This window comes from Lissotriton helveticus, chromosome 2_1, assembly GCF_964261635.1.
Source record: "Lissotriton helveticus chromosome 2_1, aLisHel1.1, whole genome shotgun sequence".
In the NCBI taxonomy this organism is placed as follows: Eukaryota; Metazoa; Chordata; class Amphibia; order Caudata; family Salamandridae; genus Lissotriton; species Lissotriton helveticus.
Window position 1 is genome coordinate 565,097,774 of NC_136059.1, and position 25,367 is coordinate 565,123,140.

The 25,367-nt window shown below is 42.7% G+C and overlaps 1 protein-coding gene across 1 annotated transcript in view; it reads right to left on the reverse strand.

Moving 5' to 3' along the window:
• The window catches only part of ANKDD1B (ankyrin repeat and death domain containing 1B), a 479,621-nt gene that overhangs the window by 215,197 nt on the left and 239,057 nt on the right, over positions 1-25,367 (reverse strand). Inside the window, exon 10 of the mRNA XM_078675234.1 lies at positions 13,038-13,136. Within this exon, the coding sequence (XP_078531360.1) occupies positions 13,038-13,136 (99 nt within the window). The remainder of the gene's footprint in view (positions 1-13,037; positions 13,137-25,367) is intronic.

Consider the following 25,367-nt stretch of genomic DNA (forward strand, 5'->3'; position numbering starts at 1 on the left):
CTATCTACGAAATGCAAACACAACGGAGGGGCTGACTGTTCTTTTGTTACCACTGCTATCTGTTTCTAGTGTGACTAAAAATAAATATGTAGGGTATAAGGATACAATACACTGATTGGTTCCTTCGCCCATTGGTCACTAACATCAAATCCTACATTAAAGATACTAAACGTCTTCTAAACATCCTGGCTGACGTAGAGTATGACCCCTCACAAGAAACCATGATATGTCTGTATTTGGAGGCTCTTTATACATGAATTCCACAGGATGAAATCCTCCGGGTAATCGCCAACATATTACAGGCGAATCTCTGACAGAATATCGAGGCTGAAAATATCGACAGACAAAATATCGACGTTGGAATATCGAAGGCAAGTATATCGACACCCTATCTACAACATGGTAAGTACAAAAATATCGAAACAAAAATATCGATGTTCAAAATATCGTAATTAAAAATATTGTTTTTTTAAAACAAAGGTAAAATTAAGTAAATAGTACATATATATATATTTTAAATTTATGTTAAAATGTGTTTAATGTTTAAAATGATTAAAAAAACTACATATTTACTATTAAACATTTAATTAAAATGAATAATTAATATATAATATATACTTAAATAATTATAATATATACATTATTTCTTAAATAAATATACAATATTAACAAATACTTCAATTTAAAAATACATCAACACTCATAAAATAATAACATAAATAATAATAAATAATTATATTTAATAAATAACAACAATTAAATATACTTTCAATATTTTTAAAATTAATTAAATACAACATTATGTAACATCTTAAATACATAAATAAATATAAATAATATTGAATAGCATAAGTGTAAAAATTACTATTCAAACTCCAGAGGGTGCAACAGTAGATAAAGCGTTGAATAGCGTAGGTGTAAAAATTACTATTCCAACTCCATTGAGTGCAACAGTAGGGAAAGCGTTGGATCGCGGGTATGTAAAAATGACTATTCCCACTCCAATGAGTACAACATTAGTGAAAGCGTTGGATAGCGTAAGAGTAAAAATTACTATTCCCACTCCAGAGAGTGCAACAGTAGGGAAAGCATTAGATAGCGGGTGGGTAAAAATGACTATTCCAACTCCAGTGAGTGGAACAGTAGAGAAAGCATTGGATAGCGCGTATGTAAAAATGACTAATCCCACTCCAATGAGTGCAACATTAGGGAAAGCGTTGGATAGCGTAAGAGTAAAAATTACTATTCCCACTCCAGAGAGTGCAACAGTAGGGAAAACGTTGGATAGCGGGTGGGTAAAAATTACTATTCCAACTCCAGTGAGTGGAACAGTAGGGAAAGCGTTGGATAGCGGGTATGTACAAATTACTATTCCCACTCCAATGAGTGCAACATTAGGGAAAACGTTGGATAGCGTAAGAGTAAAAATTACTATGCCAACTCCAAAGGGTGCAACAGTATGGAAAGCGTTGGATAGCGTAGATTGGCTAATTACTATTCCAACTCCAGAGGGTGCAACAGTAGGGAAAACGTTGGATAGCGTAGGGGGAAAAATTACTATTCCCACTCTAGAGAGTGCAACAGTAGGGAAAGTGTTGGATAGCGTAGGGAGAAAAATTACTATCCCCACTCCAATGAGTGCAACATTAGGGAAAGTGTTGGATAGCGTAAGGGTAAAAATTACTATCCCCACTCCAATGAGTGCAACATTAGGGAGAGTGTTGGATAGCGTAGGGAGAAAAATTACTATCCCCACTCCAATGAGTGCAACATTAGGGAAAGCGTTGGATAGCGTAAGGGTAAAAATGACTATTCCAACTCCAGTGAGTGGAACAGTAGGGAAAGCATTGGATAGCGTATGGGTAAAAAATTATATTCCAACTCCTAAAGGGTGCAACAGTATTGAAAGCGTTGGATAGCGTAGGTGGGAAAATTACTATTCCAACTCCAGAGGGTGCAACAGTAGGGAAAACATTGGATAGCGTAGGGGAAAAATTACTATTCCCACTCCAGAGAGTGCAACAGTAGGGAAAACGTTGGATAACGGGTGGGTAAAAATTACTATTCCCACTCCAGTTAGTGGAACAGTAGGGAAAGCGTTGGATAGCGTATGGGTAAAAATTACTATTCCAACTCCAGTGAGTGGAACAGTAGGGAAAGCGTTGGATAGCATATGGGTAAAAATTACTATTCCAACTCCAGAGGGTGCAACAGTAGGGAAAGCATTGGATAGCGTAGGGAGAAAAATTACTATTCCAACTCCAAAGGGTTCAACAGTAGGGAATGCCAATTAATAAATATTTACAAAATATATTACACATACATTTTTTTAATTATTTACAATTAAATTACTTCCCACACTATTCCCCTATAAACCCAAAACCCGCTCTGGTACTAAAACATAACATTTAATAAAAATTAACATTAATTGCCAATTAAATAATTAATTTATCAAATAAAATAATTAATTGCCAATTAATAATTACTATTAAATTACTTCCCACCCTATTCCCCTATAAACCCACAACCCACTCTTGTTCTAAAACATAACATTTAATAATAATTAACATTAATTACCAATTAAATAATTAATTTATCAAATAAAATAATTAATTGCCAATTAATAATTACTATTAAATTACTTACCACCCTATTCCCCTATAAACCCACAACCCACTCTTGTTCTAAAACATAACATTTAATAATAATTAACATTAATTACCAATTAAATAATTTTTCAATTAAAATAATTAATTGCCAATTAATAATTAAATAATTTTTTTTATTAATTACAATTAAATTACTTCCCACCCTATTCCCCTATAAACCCACAACCCGCTCTGGTACAGAAACATAACATTTAATAAAAATTAACATTAATTACCAATTAAATAATTAATTTATCAAATAAACTAATTAATTGCCAATTAATAATTACAATTAAATTACTTCCCACCCTATTCCCCTATAAACCCACAACCCGCTCTGGTACTAAAACATAACATTTAATAAAAATTAACATTAATTACCAATTAAATAATTAATTTATCAAATAAACTAATTAATTACCAATTAATTTTTACAATTAAATTACTTCCCACCCTATTCCCCTATAAACCCACAACCCGCTCCAGTACTAAAACATATAATTTACTTAAAAATAAATTTATTAATATATAAAAATTATACACATATAATATAAATTAATTTAAATACTTTACAAAAACATATAACACATACATAATAAAAATCTAAAAAAGAATACAAATATCAATATTAATAACATCGAAATTAGTTACATCGATATATATGCTATCGATATTACTAACTTCGATATTACTTACATCGATATAAATGAATTCGATATTACTTACCTCAGGGTCGATATTCTGTCCTACGATATTCTTGACATCGACATTCTGTACCTTCGAAATTTTAAACACGATATTTTGGTAGGTCGAAATTTTCAACTCGATATTTTGACTGTGTACCATTACAGGCCATGGCAAGCACCGATCCAATGCATTATAACATTAGCACACCTAGCCCTGACGGAAAACTTCTTCAAATTTGAAGATCAGATTTATCTACAGCAACACGGAACCTCTACAGGCAGTACATTCGCCCCTAACATAGCCTGCCTCTCTACATGAGCTGGTTCGAGGAAGAAAGCATCTGGCTGAACAACCCCTACCAAAACGAGATACGTCTCTGGCGCTGGTACATAGATGATATTCTGGTAATATGGCACAGGGATGAGAGAAGTACAGAAGGATACTCTTTTTGTTTTTGAACTAATGAGGGAGTACGTATCCCTCCTGTTCTTCCTTCCATAAGGTGGAAGGGCCTCTCTACCCTCCGGACCTGAGAGAAGGATTGCCCCTTCTTCTCTCAGATCCTAATATATAATATTTGCAAATAAAACCAGAAATCTGGGGAAGACTACCATCTTCATGAAGGCTAAGCGTCCACACAGAGAAAGAGGTAAGCAAATCCAATGGGCTACAGCCTCAGCAAGACGATGTACAGCCTTTCCGTAGGTATCACGCAGCACAATTTCTGGGTCGGTGTGAACTTGGACGCCCAAGTAGCAAACTGGCTCTGTCATCCATCTGAGCGGAAATTCCAGTGGTACTGGGGTCGTGGCAGTGGTAAGAGGAAAAATTAGGGATTTGTCCCAATTAATTAGATTTGCAGGCGCCCCTAAGCTGCTTCTCTCTGTAGGGACACCTCACAAATGCACAGCGGCTAATCCAGTCCGGTCCCCTTGTTCAGCGCAAGCCAGGGATGCGTGATCTTCACTATCCGGTGCCCGACCCAAAGCCGATCCCCGCAGCTCAGCAGAGAGGCGGGGAGGATGATGGGTGGCCATCAAGGAGGTCACAGGATGCCAGTGTAGAGCCCCAGCCGTCACTAGGGGCCGGAGGGATCCGATGCAAGCACAGGTAAGTGCAGTGTGTGCGCCGCCTCCTACACCTGGCCCCGTAGGACAGGCCATAATATCGTCATGCAGTAGGCCGCAGTGAGAAGCAATATGTCTGCAGGGGCAGTTTACGCTGAGAAATCTCGGCAGCAGCAAAATCACTGGGGTAGTATGCTCATTGGGCAAGGGTAAAGCATGAACATAATGGCGTGATGGCATAGGATAATGCAGGATAGGGGATGCAGCAGAAGCAGCTCACCTAAGAGGCGGCCGATTTCAAGCCAGGTAAGCGCCCCTCTCCCAGAATTTTGGACTTTTACATTTCAAGCATGGATAAAATATTGTTCTGGGTATACTCAGAATAGTACAATTACAATCATACAACAGAGATCATTGTTTGCTGAACAAGTGGATCTAGACCTTAGTAAAAAAACAAACAAAAAAACACCCCAATTACGCTTGCTTTACAAAATTATTACAAAATTACTCATTTATAAAATTAAATGCACACATCACCTGCCCATCCTAATATTAGGTAAATTGAAGTAAAGTGTGAAATTGGGGAGAGGGTACAGTTGGCTCTTACACAACCTAAAAGTACTACTGGCTTGTTCTCAGGTTTTTTTATCTGTGATCCTTTCCAACTAACACTTCTCGCTATATATTCCCATTGTTGAAGACGAGCCATTAACAATTCTGTATGTGTTTTCTTTTTTGTGATAGCACTGCCTTCTTCTTTGCGTTGCTACAGGTACACTATATTGCTAGTCTCAAGAATCTACCATTTTATTTTCTATCCCACAATATCTTTCAGGGCTCAGTTATCCCTACTTCCCTGAAAGCATACATTGTTACCTACGTTAGGCAGCCTCCCATCAAGCACCTTTGGTACAGTGGTACATTATTGCAAGAAATTGGGTTATTAGTTTGGGAGAGTGAGAGCCCCACTCAAGTATTAAACACAATCTATTAGGGTGAATCACAATAGTCACCAAATAAACTTATGATTAACCCTCTGGTAGCAGTCAGACTTCAATTAGAGGCAATGTGCAAAGTATTTATGCAGTTCTCAAATAATAATATATGTGAAAACACTACATAAGTAAAATCTGAAGCCAACTTAGAAAAATAGAGTAAAATGTATTGAACAAAATGACACCAAAACACCAAAAATCGAATAAATAGATCAGGAGTTATGAATTTTTCAAGTTCTAGCTGAAAAATATCACCAAAAAGCGCCTCACACAGGTATCTGGTTGTACAGAACCAGGTCAAAGTTACACTTGAGGCCAACCAAATTGCAGTGCGGGTCAGACACAGGGACCAGGTTCGGCCCGGTGAAGAGTTTACCTTCTCAAAGTCCACATGAGGGCCTCGGCTGGAGCTTTGCACTGAGGAGATCATTGTCTGCATGAGAACCAGGTTGTCGATGGAGTTTGGAACTTTGTGTTTGCGGGAAACTCGGTGATCATTGCTGATGATAAGAGCCCGCTCGTGGTCACGAAGAGCACCAAATTTCTGGATTTTCACTTGGAGCTAGGTTTTGAAGCAGGTGTATACTCTGAACTTTTCAACACAAAATGAACAAGCATTTGCAATGCAATAGGTCTCGCATTAGGAAAGTTTGAGCTATTGGTATTGTAAATGACATTTTTTTTATTTATGTGTTGGTTTTGAAAATAGCGAAATTAATAGTTTTGTCATTTACAATGCCAATAGTTTTAACTTTCGCAAATGTGACATCTATAGCATTTGTAATGCAATATGTGTTGTATTTACATGACTTAGATATATTGATATTACAAATAACAATGGCTTTTATTTTTTTTAAATAATTAATACTATAATTAATAATTAATAATAAACGATAAAAACAACGTAACGTGTTATCATTTTATTTATCCTGTGCTGGCAGTGGGGCTACGCTCGTCCGCCATTACAGAGGAGCCGTCCCTGCATGATGTACCTCATATTACCCTTATAACCAAACCACACATATGCTGCCCCCACGCTTGCATGCCACCCCGCACAGACGCTAGCCTCACACTCTCACCGCATACACACACGCACATCGTCCATGCTCGCATGCTACACACACATTTATGTTGGAGCCGATGCTGGGGGGCTTAGGTGGGGGCTGGCAGTGAGTGCAGATGCTCTGGCTGGCAGGCAGCAGTGGCTTGTGTGTTTTGTGCTCTCTCTGGCGAGCGGAGCAGTTTGGCTGCCAAGCAGGCCGGGGCCGTGGGAGATGATTGGCAGTCGCACACAGCTCATTATACAGGCAGCTGAAGATGGGAAAGGCATTTGCTGATGCCAGTTCAAATTGCTCCAGTCCCCCGAGGCCCAGCAGTGTGATCCGCCAGTATTAAATATTCACGTTTTTATCACCTTTGCCCACAGGAACGCTGTCATTTCCACCAACTGCTCAGAAATGTTCTGCCTGAATGTATCCATACAGTGGCTGTGTTTGTATCTCTGCATGTTGTGATATTATGCCGCCTGCTGGCGCATATATTTTGTTTGTAATCAGGTGAAAGCCGAGCACCGGTGAGCGCAGCTCTCACAAGAGCTGCCATACTAGAGCCCCAGTGCTGTACAGCACCCTGGCGGATCGGTTCTCTCTGCTCTTACCTTTTTGTCTTAATGTGTGACTTTCTAATGCGTAGAGCTCACCATGATGTAAAGCGCCTTACAGCGCTTGGGAGAGTTCCAGTTGTTGATTTGGCGCTCTTGACTGCTGCCTCAGTTAGGGCACAGGCACCTGAAGTCTTCGACAACAGTGCAGCCGCCTCAATTTACCCATATTCCCCCTCCGCCCTTCCCCACCCCCCCGACCTACCGCGCGCTGTCACTGAATCGAATGCTCAGCCTTGGAGACAGCTGCTCATTCTGGCATTCAGTGACTACTCTTCACACACCCCTCTCACTTCTGTGTGATGGTGTTTGCATGGACCATGTTTCTACAGGATCTGGTGAGGCACGAGGCAGAGGAGGGGGCGAGTTCTTCTCAAATAGTTGGTCTGTGTACTAGCGATGCTGGGTGCTGATGATCTGCGGGGTGTGGCGGGCAAGCACCGTTTCCAAAGAAAATCCTCAGTCGATGCTTACGGTTCATGAGGAGATGGTCATTGTGTGGGTTAAGTGTCTGCTACAGAAGTAGGGGATAGGTCGTAAGTTATATTAGGGCTGGGGGTTGAAGATTCCCACCTTACAGTCATGTTGGCTGCTCCGGTCCTCCGCTCGGGATCCCACTTGCCAGCCGCTTCTCTGCTCCTTCTCGGGGTCGTTGCAGCTCCTGTCAGATACCAAAATTCCGTACTTAGACCACATGTGCGCCCAGCAGTCCGCGCTCGCGCTCTCCCGCGCGCGCGCCGCGTGTTGTCGTGGCTACAGCCACGTGACCAGCGAAACCGAAAGCAGCCCGGGCTTAGAGTGAGAGGGCGGGGGCTGCCCGCGCATGCGCGCTCCGAGCCCCGGCGCCAAAGCGGAGTGCGGCATCTGAAGTCCCGGGTCCCAGGAGGGGGCCCGTGTGAAGACCAGCGCTGCGGAGGGACCTCGAGACTGACGAGAGAGACAGGGACACGGAACACGCTGAAAGAGCCCGGTGAGTGGGGGGGATGTGTATGCGCGTGTGTGTGTGCGTCTATGTTTGTGTGTGTGTGTGTGCGTGCGTCTGTCTGTCTGTGTGTGTGTGTGTTGTGTGTGTGCGTGTGTCTGTCTGTGTGTGTGTTGTGTGTGCCTGCGTGTGTGCCTGGCTGCGTGTGCATGTGTTGTGAACAGCCTGCCCGAATCGGAGCTCGTGTTCACGCGCGCGACCTGATCCGATTCCGGCAGGCTGCGTGCGCGTGCAAGTCTCTTGTCTCCTCTGGGTAGTCCTTAAAAGCTGAAAGGACTGAAACGATTGCAATAGACTCGCTTTGCGACAGCAGGGGCTTCGCCCCTGAAATTGCAGGCGCAAGACCTAAAAAGGAGCACTAAGAATCAAATTTGTTTGTCCCATTTGAGTAATGAAAGTTCAAAGAGAAAGTTTTTCATCCAAAAGTCTCAAATATCAATCATCCAATCAAATTCAGTCGAGCATCGAGCGAGGAGTCGTGTATCAACATTGATGCGTCAGACTGGTTTTATGGATACTGAATAAATGTCCAAGAGTTTTTAATGTGTGAGGTGTATATTTGAGGTATATTTAAAGGTGAATGAAACATGTTGAAGGGACAATTTTGTATGTAAGGACTTGTAACAAGATAAATGATAAATTAATTAATGTAAAGTATAATGTATTTCAATGAATAAGGGAACGGAGCTCATTGTCTGACAGGGCTGAATATGATTTGCTCTGGTGACCATATCATTCTGTGATTTATAGATTTTAAACAGCACTAGTTTCACTGTGGGCATACAGTGGTACTGTTTAGAAATTTGTGTAGTCCATGTCAATTGGGTTTTATATGTACAGTGTGTAATTATTAAATGTGCTATTGCTTTAAATATATAGATATTATATGTTGTTTGTATATTTTTTAAATCTACAGCCCTGCTGAAGTCCTTAAAGATGAAACATGTTGGCTGAGCTGAATGACATTTGATAAAGGAAGTAATAAAATTGGATTCGGATATCAATACACGACTCCTCAATCAATGATAGGTTGAATTTGATTAGATGATTGATATTTGAGACTTTTGGATGAAAAACTTTCTCTTTGAACTTTCATTCCTCAAATGAGGCAAACAAAGTTTGATTCTTAGGGTCCTTTTTCATTTTGTGTTGAAATGTTTGAATACAGTGTGATTCCAAGCAGTGGTGTCACTAAAAGTTGAGGGCAATAGGTTGAATTTACAAAATAGGAAATAAGTATACAGTAGTGCAATCCTAGAAGGCCTACACTACTTTTGTGGTTGTTTTTCTTGATGTATACTCCGATGCTAGCCAAGCGTCCAGGACCTGGGGACACCTTTTAGTAATTAGGACTCATTCTAGCAGAGGCCAGGAGCAGGGCTCAGGCACGCTGGGCAGCTGAAGGAAAGGCCTCTGGGAGTTTTATGTTGACCTGTTGCTCAAACAGGAGGTCAGTCAAATCACTTCCGAACTTACTTCTCGGGATTCCAGGTTTAAGGCAAGCAGGTGTACTTTTCCTTCTTTAGACGCAGGGCAGTCATCTTCTGAATCTTCCACAGGTAGAGCAGTGTTCTGATGAGGGGTACTGAGAGTGCAATTGTTATACCCTGTGCCAACATGGGGCCAATCACTGGCCCACTCCCAAACTAGTTCTGGCCTGTTCTCCCCTCATCCCTAGGTTTTGTCAGAAAGAATTACTCCCTCTACACACAGGCCAGTTTTCCTGTAATTTCTATAAGGAATACACAACACACCACAGGAGAGTGATCCACAGTCATGTGACCTGTGGACTCTGGCAGGTATACACATTTGGTTTAGGCAGCAAAATGGCAACTGTTTGACCTGTCATCCTTCGGGTGGTCTTCCCCTGCTTATCACCACTCTTAGCTGCATCTTTGTGCTGGCTTTAGGACTCTGAGCATTTTACCACTGCTATCTAGTGTTAAAGTGCATGTGCTTCTCCCCTAAAGCATGACAACATTGGTATATATAGCTGTTTGTAATATTTAGTTCACAAAAGGGCAGAATCTCATTTTGCGAACTCGAAAAATGGGCATACATGTGCCCCAAAGTTAATATTCTGGGATTGATTCATGGGAGCAGTGCAAGTGTATCAAACAAAATATAGTATGGATGATGGGTGGCTGAAATTGAATTTAGAAAAGCTCGAAACTTCCCATTAAAAATCTGATTTTTTGGAGGAGCCTAGCTCGCGACCGAGATGGCCGCGCTTTAGCTCGGCTCCGTTCGCCCGCCTGTGTTTTTCACATTTATCCTGCATTTATCCTGCCCCGGGAAGCCCTCCTTGCTGTGTGGTACTACTACGACGCACTGCAGGCACTTACCACTTGTTCCGGTTGTCCTGGCTGCTGTGGGTCCGGTGCAGTGCCCCCGACCATTCCCGGGACTCGAGAGCGGCCTGGCCTGGTTCTTCGTCCCGGCTCCTGGGCCGGATGCAGCCTGCGGGCTTGCCCTTCGGGGCGCACTGGAGGTGATTGGAGGGCCGCTGTTCGTGTGAGCCGGAGGTTCCTGGCTGAGAGACTCCTGTGTGGCGGCAGCCTTGGATGGTGACGCTGCCCTTCATTATTGGGGTTCCTCGTGTGTTCAGCTTCCTCCCCCTTTGTTCTCCGGTCCGGCCATTTTGTTCTTTGCCGCCCGGACTCGGAGATCGGGACTGGCGACATTGGGGGGCCGGCGAATCCCCTTCTTCTGGTGGCCCCCCTTCCTGTCCGGGGTGTTCTTCTGCCTGTCGGCGGGACTTCATCTGCTTGACTGCCGCCCCGGCGGAGGTTGTTGGCCGCGCGGCCTGTTCGGGCTCTCAAGATGGCGACCAACCCCATTTGTTTGGGCCGGGCCCGGACGAGCACTGGGGGCCCGCCGCAAGGCCCGGGTGTCGGATACTGTGAAGGTTTTCCTGCACTTAAGGGGATCTTAAACATCCTGCTATCCTGGCGGCTCTCGGTGGCCGCGCCACTCCTGGCTCTGGAGACGGTTCCTCACTGCGGGCCTCCCGGGCCCCCACGACCGGATGAGGCATTGATATCGCGGGGTGTGGCTGGTACTCTCCTGGCGGACTCGGTCCCGGCTGCCGCCCCGGAGGTGCGTAACCTGATGGCGCCTTCTCCTCCTGTGCTGCCTCCTCTGCCCTTGGCCCGGGAGCTGGATTTTGTTTTGCCGGACTTTCATGATTCTCCTGGTCCCTCTCAATCACCACTGCCCGATGACGTCTCCTGTGCCGGCCCGGATGGGTCGGTTTTTATGGATATATCCTTGGAACTGTGCCTGCATCGTTTGCTACATTCTGTGATTTTCCTGGATCTTCCGTGCTTTTCTTCCTGTGACTTTTTTGGACTGCCGTTGGACTCTCCTGCTGCCTGCCTTCTGTTCTTTCTGGCAGGGTCCTCGTTGGATCGGACCCTTATTGCTTTGGATAAAAAGGGTCAGGGCTGATGAAAACTGACTCTTATATGCGGTAGCTCATGAACGGCTTGGATGATCTCTGTGTCCTGATATGGTTCTGTGTAACTGGTTAGTGCTCCTGGACTTTGGCCTGATACTCTTTGGCTTCCCGAGGACTTGGACCTTTAACCCGGGCGGGTGGATGGGTGCGTTTACTCCTGTCTTTGGCCCTCCCCCGTGTGTATGTTTGTATGTCTTTACTCCCTTCTTTCCTTCCCTTCCTCCCCCCCCCCCTTTTTTGTCTTTTAATTCCAACTTTTCTTGCTCCACTATATTTCGGGTTCTACTTAGGGCGACAGGCACGCTGCGGGGGGGTAGGCCGTAGCCTTCTGCAGGGTTGTAGGGTGGGCTTAAGGGTGGGTGGGGGGGTCTGTTTGTGTCGGGGGGTCTTTCTCCCCCCTTATTTTCCCCTTTTTTGTTCTATGGCTCTTGCGTATTCACTTTTTCGGGACTCTGTCACCTCGTATCTCCCCCGGGGGTTTTCTGTCCTTCTTCCGGTGTGTGGCTGATTGTGGTTCGCTGCCTATTCTGGTATCGTGTTTCTGTTACATCGCATGCCGGTTTTATTGTCCTGTTTTTCCCCCTGGGGGGGCATGGTCTGGCGGGTGTTCCTTTTGTTGTCTTTTTCTCCCTCTTTCCCTTCCTCCTTTATGGAGGTTCCCTTTTTCCGTTGGGGTGCGTATTGCGTAGTCTTTGTGATGGGGCTTTTTGACCACGTCTTCTTTGTTCGGGTAGGGGCGGAGGTGAGTGAGCTTGGTTGACTGTTGCCACTGTCGCTATTTGATGGTCTGATTCTGTTTCTGTCCTTTGCTAGATTTGATTATATGGTTTCATTTTCTTACGTTGTGTCTATAAAATGGCGGCTTGCCACGGTCCCTCCCTTGTACTCTCATATACGGCCCGTTATTCCTTTGGTCCCCTCCCCGTGCTAGAAAATTAACCTTTATTATCCTGCTCTTGCTGAACGCTCGATGGTTTTTATTGCTTCACCAGTGCTCCTGATGTTATATCCTGTGCAGATCTTCTTCTTGTATGCTGGTTATTTGACCATTCTGTTCTGGCCAGCCCGTGGGGTTGTAGGCCAGTATTTGTGAGCTTTCATTGTTCAATAAAGGTTTAAAAAAAAAAAAAAAAAAATCTGATTTTTTAACATTTTTGTGTATTGAATAAAACATTTAATAATTTATGTATTTTTTGATGAATGCTTGTTTCTCTATTTTTTGTGCATTGGTTTGCATTTCAAATCATCAAAAATGTTAATGCCAGGTCCCCAGATTGCAGTAATGACTTAGTGGGGGTCCACAGAAGTCAAGAGGTTTAAAAACACGGATGTAGTGTAAAGATAAAACACAGTTCTCTTAGCCTACTACTACATCGGCAACAATCACGAACAATAAGTGTTCTGAAATGTTGCTTTGTTTGATCTATTGTGACTTCATTTACCAGATGGCCCCAGTTCAAATTCATGAACATTCTGTAGATGTAACTTTACATTCCATAGTTTACATTTTGAGCCGCATAGCCCCCAGCCGCACTCACCTCTGGTTTCGGGGTAATATCAACATCTTTCCTTATAAGGAATTTCACCACAGATAAGTGTCCATTTTCTGCTGCTGCATGCAAAGGGCTGCTGCCGTCCTAATAATGAAAAAAACATCAGAAACATGAGAACAAAAACAGCTTTCCAAACAGTGTACGCCCCCAGTCAGTCTATGCAGGCACAAGTGGAAAGCACAGGAACAGTGGACACAGCAACACCTAAAAGTAAGGGCAGTGGACTCTGGTGTTCTCGGTCAGTCACTCCTGCTCTTTGTGCTTTAAGTTGCTTCTCGTTTTATGATGTGCAATAGAGTTTAAGTAGCAAATACATCGATATGGAGGTGTGTTATATAACAATCAATCATTCGGTGTATGTGGTACTCAGGCGCGTAACACAGGGCCCTGCATCCTCTGCAGTGCAGGGGGGAGGTGGTCCCACTGCCCCCCCCCCGTCATCTTCGCCCATAGAATCTGTCTGAGTGTGAAGGGTCCCATGCAACCAATGTGTCGGGGGTTCCCTAAGGTGGGCTCTGCCGCTGGCGGTGCTGTCAGCGGAGTCCTGCTGTACAGGTCTATGAACCGCGCAATCCAATTTCCCTCCTTAAGGGTATGGGAAGGAGGAGCAATGTGCCCGCGGTTGTCTGAATATGTGCAGTCAAGGAGCATATACCCCGCAAGCGGTAGTGCGGACAAAGTTACTTTCAACAGGAAATAAAGTTCGCTCCCAGGACCTCCAACAGACCTCATTGTCACTGGCTTGAGGTCAGCCAGCATTACTGGTTGGCAAAGTAAGTCCACTCAGTTCGTACACTCACCAGAGTAACAGCATGTGAGTGAAAACTTTTGAAAAGCAATTTTAAGAGTTGAGCTGCTGTTTGATGCGTCGGACAGTTCCCGGCCGTCCAACATCAAAGTGGGCGTGTTTCAGAGGACGGCAGTCTGAACCACGCCCACTCATTATTTCACCCACAAGGCGGCGGAATTTGCGATGCAGTCAACGGGTTAAAATGAGGTTTGCATACTGCAGTCAGTGGTAGAATTCAACACACTATAAATTTACAATACCCTCCCATGTGAGTCGTGAGCTGTACTAATACACATAACATAACATATTTATTTATTGCATTAATAGAGCGTGATTGTCACCAAACTGGTATCCTGGCGCTAAGCTCACATATAGGTACTATACTGCCAATAATGTGCATATGCACAGGTACCGTAGCGAGTCTACTTACTTAGAAAATAGCCTTGGAGGCCTTCCTAAATTGCAACATTTCCGGGAAGGACCTAAGTAGGGGTAGTGACTCATTCCACAGCTGGGCCGCTTTGACTGTGAAGGCCTGACCTCCTTGTCTTGAGTTTTATGCAAACCAAGGAGCATATTTACAAAGTAGTGACGGAGGGCAGCGTTAGCCTTCTTGACTTAACGCCGAGCTCCACCCCTTCTGAAATGCAGGGCTACACCGTATTTATAACAATACGGTGCAGCCCTGCGTTTCTCCCTGAGCTGGCGCTAATTTCAGCTGCCAAGCGCCAACGCAGGCACCCTTCCACAATAGTGCAAGGGTGCCTGCATTGTGGGGAATGATTGTTTATGTGCAGGAAGGTGTCCCTTCCTGCACATAGCAATCTGAAACGGTGATTTGTAACTTCAATGTGTGCTGCTTTGTGCAGCACACAAAGAAGTTGCAACTCGTCATTTTTAGATGATTGTTTATGTGCAGTAAGGGACACATTCCTGTAAATAAACAATCATGCATTGTGTTTTGCTGTTTTTATGTGTGCTGCTCAATGCTGCACACATAAAAACATGGAGAAATTAAACATTTCTCCTCGTTGCGCCCTGTTAAGACCAGGTTTTCCCTGGTCTAAAATTTGGGGCTGCCATTTTTGTAAGTATGGTCAGCGTGAAAATCAATGGGTATTGTGGCGTAATGCGTACCGCAACACCCATTGCCCACCGTTTTCAGGCTAAGAATAGCGTGAAAGGGTGCCTTATTAACAAGGCAGCATTAAGCCACGTTAAGTGGCTTAACGCTTCTTTGTAAATAAGGCAAAACGTGTCGCTACAACGTCAAAAAAGTGACGTTCTGGTGGTAATAGGGGCTTGTAAATATGCCCCCTAGTTAGCAGAGGTAGAACGAACATGTCTTCCAGGAGTATATTGTTTAGTCTGTATTGTAAAGACACAGGGCCTTTTCCCTGTAGTGCCTTGAACACAATGCACATGTCTTTGAAGATGATCATAGCATAACACAAGTTTCATTTAATGAGGCCAGGTTCTGTACTATGTATTGCATTGTCTGCCTCGAACAGGGTTTAACATTTAAACAATTTGCTGGCATATTACAAGTTACTGTCATCCAGGAAAATCAGCTGTTGGCGTATGCAGTGCTTTCGTAGAAACACTGAGGAAAGATAAATGTACAAGAAATTTTGCTTCACCCAGCGACAGTCAGCACGAGAAATATGCAACAAAGTCCCTTGTGTTTCCTATAATAAACACAACTGGAAAACATTGTCAAAGTGTTCTTTCTAATTAAAATAAAAATATATGTGCAATTGAAACCCAAAAATGAAATTGGCTGACCACACAACATCTGACCTCAGGGGTGGCTTCTCCATGTGGGTGGAAGAGCGTTGACCCACTGATTTCTCGCAGGTATTTATAATATCATTTTATGTTTCTGCTTCTCGCACTGCGAGAAAGCAGAAGGGTTCAGTCTGGGGCAGGCGGTTGGGCGGGTTCTGCTCGAGGGCAGAGGAGGAGTGCCTTGCCCAATGTTGCGGGCCCTGACTGTTTGGTCGGCCCTCTGGGGCAGACCATACCAGTCATGCACACTTTCCCTTTTCTCCATAGACGTCTGAGTGGTCGGCGTCCAAACCAATCACAAAGCTACCATTGCAGTGTTGTGATTGGCTTAGGGGAGTGGAGGGAGGCAGGAAAGGAGAAGCAGACCGAAGACACAGGACCTGGGAAAGTAGATAAGTTGTTTATTTTGTATTTATTTATTATTTAAACCCCCCCTCCCTGTGTTACCCTACTTCCCTAGCAACCACTCGCCCATCCCCCCACCCTGCGCAACACCACGCCCGTCCCTCTACCCGTGAGCCATGCCGGCCTCAACTTCCTGACCTACACAGCATGCCGTCTACAGTAGACAAACACTTACCTGGTGGATGAATAGCATATACTGTGTTCCACAAACAGAACAACCTGAGAATCAAAAGAAATAGAAGGAATGGCTCTAGGGGGTAAAAAGAATGGTTTGTGCCATTTTCTAGCATTGTGCATAGCGGATGTCATTACTCAAACGTATGGTCCTTTATCATCAATGCGAGTACTGAAGTTTGAGTTTGCCCTGCTGGGGTTTGTGCCTGTCGCTTTGAAGGCAAACACACAGGGCCTGATTGACACAGGTAAACTTTCACTTTGTGTACGTTTACTACTTTTGGGTATTCACAAAGGTAAACTTAGAACAGAAGTCTAACTTTACTACTTTTCGCAAAGGTAGGTTGCTACTAGTAAAGTTAGACTTTTGGTCTAAGTTTAGCTTTGTGTTTACCGAAAAGTAGTAAAGTAAGATTTTTGGTTTAAGTTTTCCTTTGTGAATACCGAAAAGTAGTAAACTTAGACAACAGTGAATCGGGCCACTGTCTTGAGCAGCAAGCACTGATGCAACAGAGCTGTTTTCAAGTGTTTTTCTATGTTAATAGCACTTTCAGATGTATTAATTAAGTATGCAGGTTACATGTCAGAAACGTATTCCAGCCATTATGTGTTGTAAATTACCATGATTTGCAAATAGTGTTCAGTGATTTTTAAATCTGGCTAGTAGTTTACAATTTGAAATGTTATACTGTGGTCTGTCATATGCATTGTAGTATAATCCAGAGGAGCCTTTCAGTAAATTGACATCAGGGCTTCCATTCCTTTCCATGGTTCCAATTTGTGTGTGCGGCCAAGGCCTAGGGATGTGAAGAACTAGTTATACCCCCAAAATGGCTGCCTTTTATTTACCAACTGGGTTCAAAGTGCCCTTTTTTCCTTGTATGTATTAAAAGATAGAAAACATACATTTTCTAGAATGTGTATAGAACAATACTTAGGATGTCAGAACGAGAGACTCAATCATATAGGAAAGAATATATATGTTTTAAAGTGATTCAGGGTCCCTCTACAAGTTTTTTGGAAACAGGTACAATACCAGTAAATAATACATTACAAGAAAAAATAAATACATTGGTGAAGTTAGAAAATAAACGAATCAGAACACAGTACCATGGCCATTTGTTAACTAAATATTTGCAGGGTAATATCATCGCAGTGGATCTGCAAGTAAGAAATGAATCAGCGATTTTCATTGAAGTCCCCAAATTTATAGAAAAAATCAGCTTTGAGGCTAATAACTGCTCACAACATTGGATGGTGTTGGGTGTGGGCACTGCCTTGGCATATGTGATGAAATTGACTAAAGAAATTGCAGATCTCAAAAAGGAGATACTAGATGATGAGGGTTTGGTTAATAGCTAGGAGGCTTTTGAAAAATTGGAGAAAACAGGTCAGGATTTCAAAATTAACACGCAAGTTAGAAAGTTGGACAAATTAGCCAAGGATTTAAAAAGCTGCAACAAAATAATCACATACCCTTACTTATGGGGTGAGTATTAAGGACAAGACAATCACTGCAGGCATATAAATAGAGGAAAGTTCTCACAAAAGAGGAGATCTGTTACTTTTCCAGAATCATCTGCATCGAGTGGTTTTGAAACAGACAACGAGATGCCTAGTACCAGCTACGAAGCATTTACACCATTCTCCTGACTACGTAGGTTCCTATCAAGCGTCGTCCGTTTTTAGTGGTAGATAGATGTAGATCACAGAGGGGGAGGGGTAAGGGCCGGGGGATAGACAGAGGTAGAGGCAGGGGACGGGGACCAGCAAGATTTCTCCCCCGGGTAACCACGGGGAGATACAGACCAGACGAAAATATTACAGATGGAAGACGCAAACTTCATAATTCATTTGTTAAAGTACACCTTGAAAATAACGGAATTTGACATTTTATGTAAGGGTCTTTCCTTTGTTCCCACAAACATCCTCAATGATTTCAAAATGGAACTTCACGATTTTTTCAGAAAAATCATGTTAAGGCAATATTACAATAAACACCCAAATCAGGGCAAAAGGGATGTGACTGGATTAGGATTTCCATCTACATTCACCCCACCGGCTCACCTGGTATTACATAAAATATTGACATTTGAGCAGGTTGTACTGAGGGATGTAACACAACTGTTAAATATAAAAAAAAGAACAGAAATATAAAACCACTATAGTGGAAATACAGGCACTGGAAAACACTTAAGAAAGGATTAAGACAGATTTCACAAAGATTGAACATCCAGGAACAATATTTAAAATTGAGGACTGATCCCACACCTGAGGTGAGCAGAATGATCAGATCAGTGACAGACAGAACCTCTCTGCAAATACGTAGACTACTTCATACAACCATTTGTTTACACAAACAGAGCTTACATAAGGGACACTATGGATATAATTCAACAAATGGAACATTACCCATTCAATACTGAAAACCAATTTTTGCTAACCATGGATATTTCTTCACTATACACGGGCATTCCTGAACCAGCAGCAATAGACGTGATCAGGGAAACACGACAGCAGGCAGAGGTAAAGGGTGTAGCAATGGGGGCCGAATTTGCCCCCGATCTGGAGAATCTTTTCATGAACAACTACAAACACACCCATATATATATATCAAGAAATCAATCCCTTCCACGCAAGCACAACTTTGTGAAAAGGTAAATAGATGTATTTTGATTTGCACTGGTAGTGAGACTGACCTAGAAGACTTTATATCCTGGCTTAATTGTAGGCCAGCTGATATCCAGTTCACCATGTCTTACAGCAATGATTCAAATAATTTACTTGACATTACTGTCAAAATACCTGACAACAGGTTGTATACAACTCTATATCGTAAACCTACAGAACGCAATACACTTCTCAGATATTCTAGTCACCACCCCAGGAGCCTGCAAGATAATCTGCGCTTCGGATAGTTCCTGAGAGTAAGAAGAAATTGAAAATTTAGATGAGACTACTTTAAGAACTTGTATATTCAGATTAGTAGGTTATGAGACAGGTGGTACCCCATACGTTTGCTAAAACCTACTAGAAAGCGTTCTTGGTATTATCCAACAGAATTCTTACTCACACCGAATGTGAAGAATGATGGAACACTAAAGAGAATGCTATGTGTACCAGGAGTAACAAGATCATAAAAATTATTAACAACATTGGAATCTTCAGTCAGATGAATTGGACATCTGATAAACCATCATATGCCTTTAAGAAAGGGAGAAATATAAGAGATAACATAGTAAGAGCCTTACTACTGCCACCTGATCAGCCAGATTTATGTACACATCTGAATCTGCCATGAATTAGGGGGCGTTACAAATGCAAAAAGTGTAAAGTATGTGACGTGACCACAGAAGGAAAATAATTCACTCACAAGAACAGAACATTAACATTCATTGAATTTACGAAATTTCAACAGTACAAATGTACAGTACAAATGTAATTTATTTGTTGAATTGTCCTTGCAATCTTATGTATGTTTGCCAAACAACACAAAAGGATAAGGCATGGATCCTTCAACATTGCAACAGAATCTCGTAAGGGTGTTTTGAGCTTATCACACGGTTAATCTGAGAACATGTAGACATACCTTTTCATCTTGAAATAGGTTTCCAGTCATAGAAATATAGTGCTATCCCATCCTGTGGGCAAAGAGATCAGCATGCAGTAAGAACAAGCATCAGAAAATCCAATAGGTCTGGCTTTAATGTGCGAACAGCTGCAAACACAGGCATGTTCAAATATCGTTGGCATGTATGAGCACATTAAAGCTATATCTACTGGCTTTGCCAGTGCTTGTCTAATTTATAGTCACTTACCAGCGCCATGAAGCTAATTCTTATCTGCAAAGAAATCAGATTGAGTGCCAACGGTAAAGAATATTCATGAGAGACCGGGGACGAAAGGGAGGAATGTTCAGATTACTTAGCGCTAATCTTCATTATACTGAGTCCTACTCTTCCTTGTTTCAGTCCTTACATCTCGAGCTGCCCCAGCTCTTCATCAGGATACCATTCCAAACAACTACAATCCCCACATCAAACTTAATTGTATAACCACTCCCTATTATCAACTACATAAGTGACACGAAATTCCACATAATTTACAAGTAGTATAAATCAATGCCACAGCTACTGGGAGAGAAGGGTGCAAAAGAAGAAGCACTCAGACAAGAAAGAGGAGGATGCAGCATAATATATGGCATGGTGGTGCAACTTTGCCATGAATACACTAACAAAAATGTCTTGGGTACAGTGAGGTTCGTTTGCAAAAACCTTTAGATCAACCCTGGTGGCTGTGGCTTTGAGCAGCAAGGTTTAAACAAATAAACAAGTTCAAAGCATTTAGAAGCACCAAACAACAAAATAAGACAGTCATACAATACCAAAGAAATCTGACACCAATTTCTAAAAATAGATTAGATTAGATTTTTATGAATTTATAGACACCAAGATGAGCAAAATCCACATGAGGGTTCCAGAGGTATAGATTTTAAAGTAAAATGTAAATCTCATCTTTTTATTCCAGTGCACAAACAAGCATTGGTAACCTTGAAGTTTAGAAAGCTTTGAAAAATTTGAAAAGAGTTGTGTTTGACTAATTTGGCCCGAGTGGGGCAACCAAATCCGGCAGGGAGAAGGTCATGGGGGCCACCAAGGAGTATTTGGACAGTTACCTGGTCACCAAAGCAGTCTCATGTCCAGTTCCACTCTTTACATCAAAACCGCCATGGACTTTAACGGAGTGGTCCTGATGCTGGGTATAGGATGCTGAGGATGCTCTGGGTTATGTGCGGTCAAAGGGGGTGTTGTTGCTGTTATTTCTCAGTCCATGGATGAGATGGGGCAACTTCAGCCACAGAGGTTGGAATTCCTTGAAATCTTGAGCCAGGAGCCACAGGCACAGTTCTCTCTCCACTAGCTCCAGATAGGTTTGCAGGTGCAGCCCAGAAGAAGGTGCAGCCTCTCTTGCCAGGCCCAGGGGTAGCAGAGCAATCCTTCTTCAGTCCTTTCTCCAGTTCTGGCGATGTCTGAGGTTCAGGGTTCCATGGGTGCCATATGTATGCCCAGATCATGCCCTCGGGGGATTATGCAGTCACTAGCCAATGGGCAACCAGGTTCCCTCTAGTTCTGTCAGAACTTCTGGTGAAGTGTGGCATCTAGCAATTCCAGGGTGCACTATTCTGCCCACTCCCAAGATGTCTGAACCCTGCTTTTGATGTTAGGAGCCAGAGGCGACCAGCACAGGTAAGAGTGGTGAGGCGGAGTGGAGGGTGGTGGAAGTCGACAGACGACAGGAAAGGTAATATTAAATTAAAAAATAAGTAAAACCACTTACCTTGCACTCGCTGCATCGCCGAGTTGGCAATGCCGCGAGCGCAAGTTATTTTTACATTTTTTATTTAATATTACCAATCCCATCGTGTTATCTTCCGTCACCCCCGCCACACCGCTCTTACCTGTGCCGGCCGCCACTGTTGGCTGCTTAGTAGACCACCCTAAGCTACACACCCACGGTAAAACCGGTTTGGGTACTGGTTCCCTCTCTCTGTTCTCCCTGCCACCTGGTCTACCTGAACAAAGGGGCAACCCTTCAGGCGCGTGATTGCCATTTTCCCACCAAAGGCGACTTTTCCTTTAAAGCTCGTCTTTGGGGTCATCACGCTCAGTGGTTTACTGCAATGGGGAGGTAACACCTCCCTCTGCAGCAGCCTACTATTGGTTTTAAGACTGGGAGTCATTTACACTACTCCACTACTCCTCAGGAGGGTAGAAAGCTGGCTGGTGGCCAGTGACTGTGTGAGGCCTTTGGGCTACAGAGTGGCAACTTTCTGAAAGTTGCTTTTCCATAAAAGAGACAGTAAATTCGACTTGGGCATCATGTCGTGTTTAGTGCCATGATCCATTTGATTCCTTGAAGTACCCATTTTAGGAGTCCCATTCATAAGTTAGCCAGGCAGAGGGTCAGCCGATAACTCTGTGTTAGCCAATGGGGCTACTAAGTTTTCCACAGCAAAAATGACAATATGAAACATGTATATGTCCTACTTAATAATACACAGATCACTGCCTCGTGGCTTCATATGCCTTCCTTAGGGGAGACTTACTTATATTGTTTAGGTACGTGGGAGCTTTGCCATTTGTTTAAATGCTAAAGTTGAACTAGTAGTTTAAAACTGCTCTTCCAGGATGCAGGGGAAGGCTGGGAGACATTTTTGTACCTGCCTAACACAGGTGGTACAACCAGTGCTGCAGCCCTGGGGGAACACTCTGTCCTACATGCCTTGGCTACTCTTGGTACCATACACTGAGAACTTAAAAGTAAGTCAGATCATGCCAATTGAGGGTAGCCAATTCAACATACACTTTGTAAGTTGGTTAGAACACTGCCACTGGGGTCTGGTTAGCAGGCCTCAGTGTACACTCAGAGTAAAAAAAACAGCAGCATCAGTCCAAAACTTTGGGAGTGATCACTCAAAAAGAGGCATTTCCTTTCACTATGGAACTAAAATCTTGACCAGGATTAGGTATTTGCAAACTATAGTGTGTAACACAAATGGTAGGAGAGGCCAAAGGTGGTGCTTTCCATTTATCCAATGTCCATATGCCACAAGCTATCGTCCATGAAGAAGAGTTTCCACTAGTTGAATGACTTCAAATATGAGAAGAAACAGAATGTCATGGCAATTCATAAATATAGCTAGGTGAACCCAGCAGCTGGGAGTTACAACTGATTGTTTAAGAACCTGACGACCAGAAGTAAAATAAACAAAAAGAATCAGATTTGAGAAATTTGGAAGTCTTTTGTAAATACATCTTTACTTGCTCTCCCAACATCCAAAGTAAGTTTCTCTTCAGGTGAACGAGAAAGATAGGAAGGATATTTCTTCATTTGGATTAGAAGTCGAAAACACCCTTAGGTAGAAAAGGAGGAAGAAGGAGAAAGATGTAGTGTAAGTCAAGCAGGTAGAAACCAAAGATATGGATGAAATGACAAAAGTGCACTAATTTCACCCAATCTACGTGCCACCTCAATGGAAAGGTTTTTAATGTACGCTTTCTGTAGAGTTTCGAAGAGAGCAGTTGGTAAAACGCTCAGATCCAACGGGTGAACTCAAGGGTGTGTAAGGTCCGAGTATTAGCAAGGGCTAAATCCGAATTCTACAAAAGATGAGGAGCCATTTCAAGTAAAGAGCCTACATTCTGCTAATTTACAACTAAGAGTAGGGAGAGCTAGTCCTAAGAGACAGTCCTAACAAAGACATTTTAAGAAAAAGGGTCACATGAAAGAAGATGTGGATTCTATAAGTGCATTATTGGCAAAAGGACACCCAATGTTTTTTCTCTGATTTTATATGTAAGGGAGAAAAGCCTGTTGAATTGCTAAGGCAACCTCTTGGGAAATTCTCAAAAAGTCCTAACTTTTCTGAAGACTGTCAACTTGTGGTGGTGTAAGGTTGACAGGGAAGGATTGCCCACCTTAAGGGAGATAAATGGAAAGGTAATAACCAATCCCATGAACACTAACATTCCTCAGGAGGTAAAACCGTAACTTCAGCAGGACACACTCTCAGGATGACCTGGAACTTTGCCCTGAGTACGTTCATTATTAGAGGAAAGTAGGGAAGCCACAGAGGACACCTCGCAGCCAGTGAGATGTTGGAGCGTTGTATACCTGAGCTTGAGGATCCTTCTCTCTGCAGTAAAAATAATGGGGTTCTGAGTCTCTTGAATTTGAAAATAGATCTGCTAAGGGGTTTCCGAACCGCAGACAAGGGTAGCACAGAAAATTGGTAATAGTTGTCCATGAAGAAAACCTAAGAAACCTTTGATGGCATTTTCTGAAGGGAATGTTAAAGTAGGCATTGTGCAGGCCTACTGAGGCAATACAATCTCTGGGAAGCACAGATAGTTTGCCCTCCTGTAGGGTTTCCACCCAACATGTGCAGTCTTTTCACTGAAGTTGACACTTGTTAAATGAGTAATTGGATGATAATCTCAGAAGGTTTGAGGACAAGAAAATTAATTGAATAAACACTGTGTCTTTTTTCTTCAGTGGGAACAGGAGAGATTGCTGACTTTTGTAGGAGCTTCTGTATTCTTGTAAGTAGAAAAGATTTCTCCACAGGGTCTCAAAGAATTATACAAAAGTAAGGGGCAGGCTCTTTTGGAAAGGCCTATATTGAGAAACCTTCTATAATTCCTCCAGAACCCCTCTTTTCTATTTGTTACTCATCCAGATTGTTTAGTATGCTTTTATTCCCCACCTATTTGCTCGGAGGAGGAACTGACTAGTCAGGAAAGCTGTGCTTCTGGAGGTGGTGACGAAGGGTGTCCTTTAAGTCAAACAACAGTATTTTCCTCTTCCCCTCCTTCTAATAGGTCAGCCTAAGGCCGGTAACTTTGAGATGAAGACAGTGAAGGCTGGAAATCAAAGGGGGAAATTAACTTAGTCCTCTCCAAGTTGTTTGCATTCTTCTAGGTGAGCTTCAGACCTTCAAAGGTAGTTTAAGTAAAAGGGTCTTTTGTGCAGCATCTCTTTTTAAATATCTCAGGTAGTAATTTCTTCTTGCTTCTAAAGCAGGTGTTTGTTAAGTCAGGCAAGCCGAATATGAATTAACGTTGTGGACAGAGGACAGGCCTGCAGAGCTGCATTCAACCGTAAGAAGTTTTAAAGCAACACAAGAAACACTAAGTAGAAAATTCATGAGCTTACTGGAAAATGCACAACAACAGGACTTCCTGTTTCCTTTATGTCATTTCTTTACTTAATAATGGGGACTCTTTATACAATTAAAATCGACATTAGGATTATATAATTGCTTGAAATAGAGGCCTGTCGCAAAACAACAATTAAAGATTTAAGGACAGGGACAAAGAAGTAGTAATGTTATTTTCCAACAGGTGCATTTTAGGTCTCTGTAAAATTTGTCACTGCACGGATTGCACAGATATAATTAATCTCTGCATATCCACGTCTATACTCGTTAAAATATGGCCTGGCGAGGAGCCTTAGCAAGTCTTGTGGAATTGAAAAGGTAAACGTCCACAAAATACTTATAATGCAGAAAAAATAACTTTCAATGGGACTATTCTTAACCACATTAAACAATCAATGCTCGTTGTTGCCTTTTATTATACCCCTATGTATTTCATTGT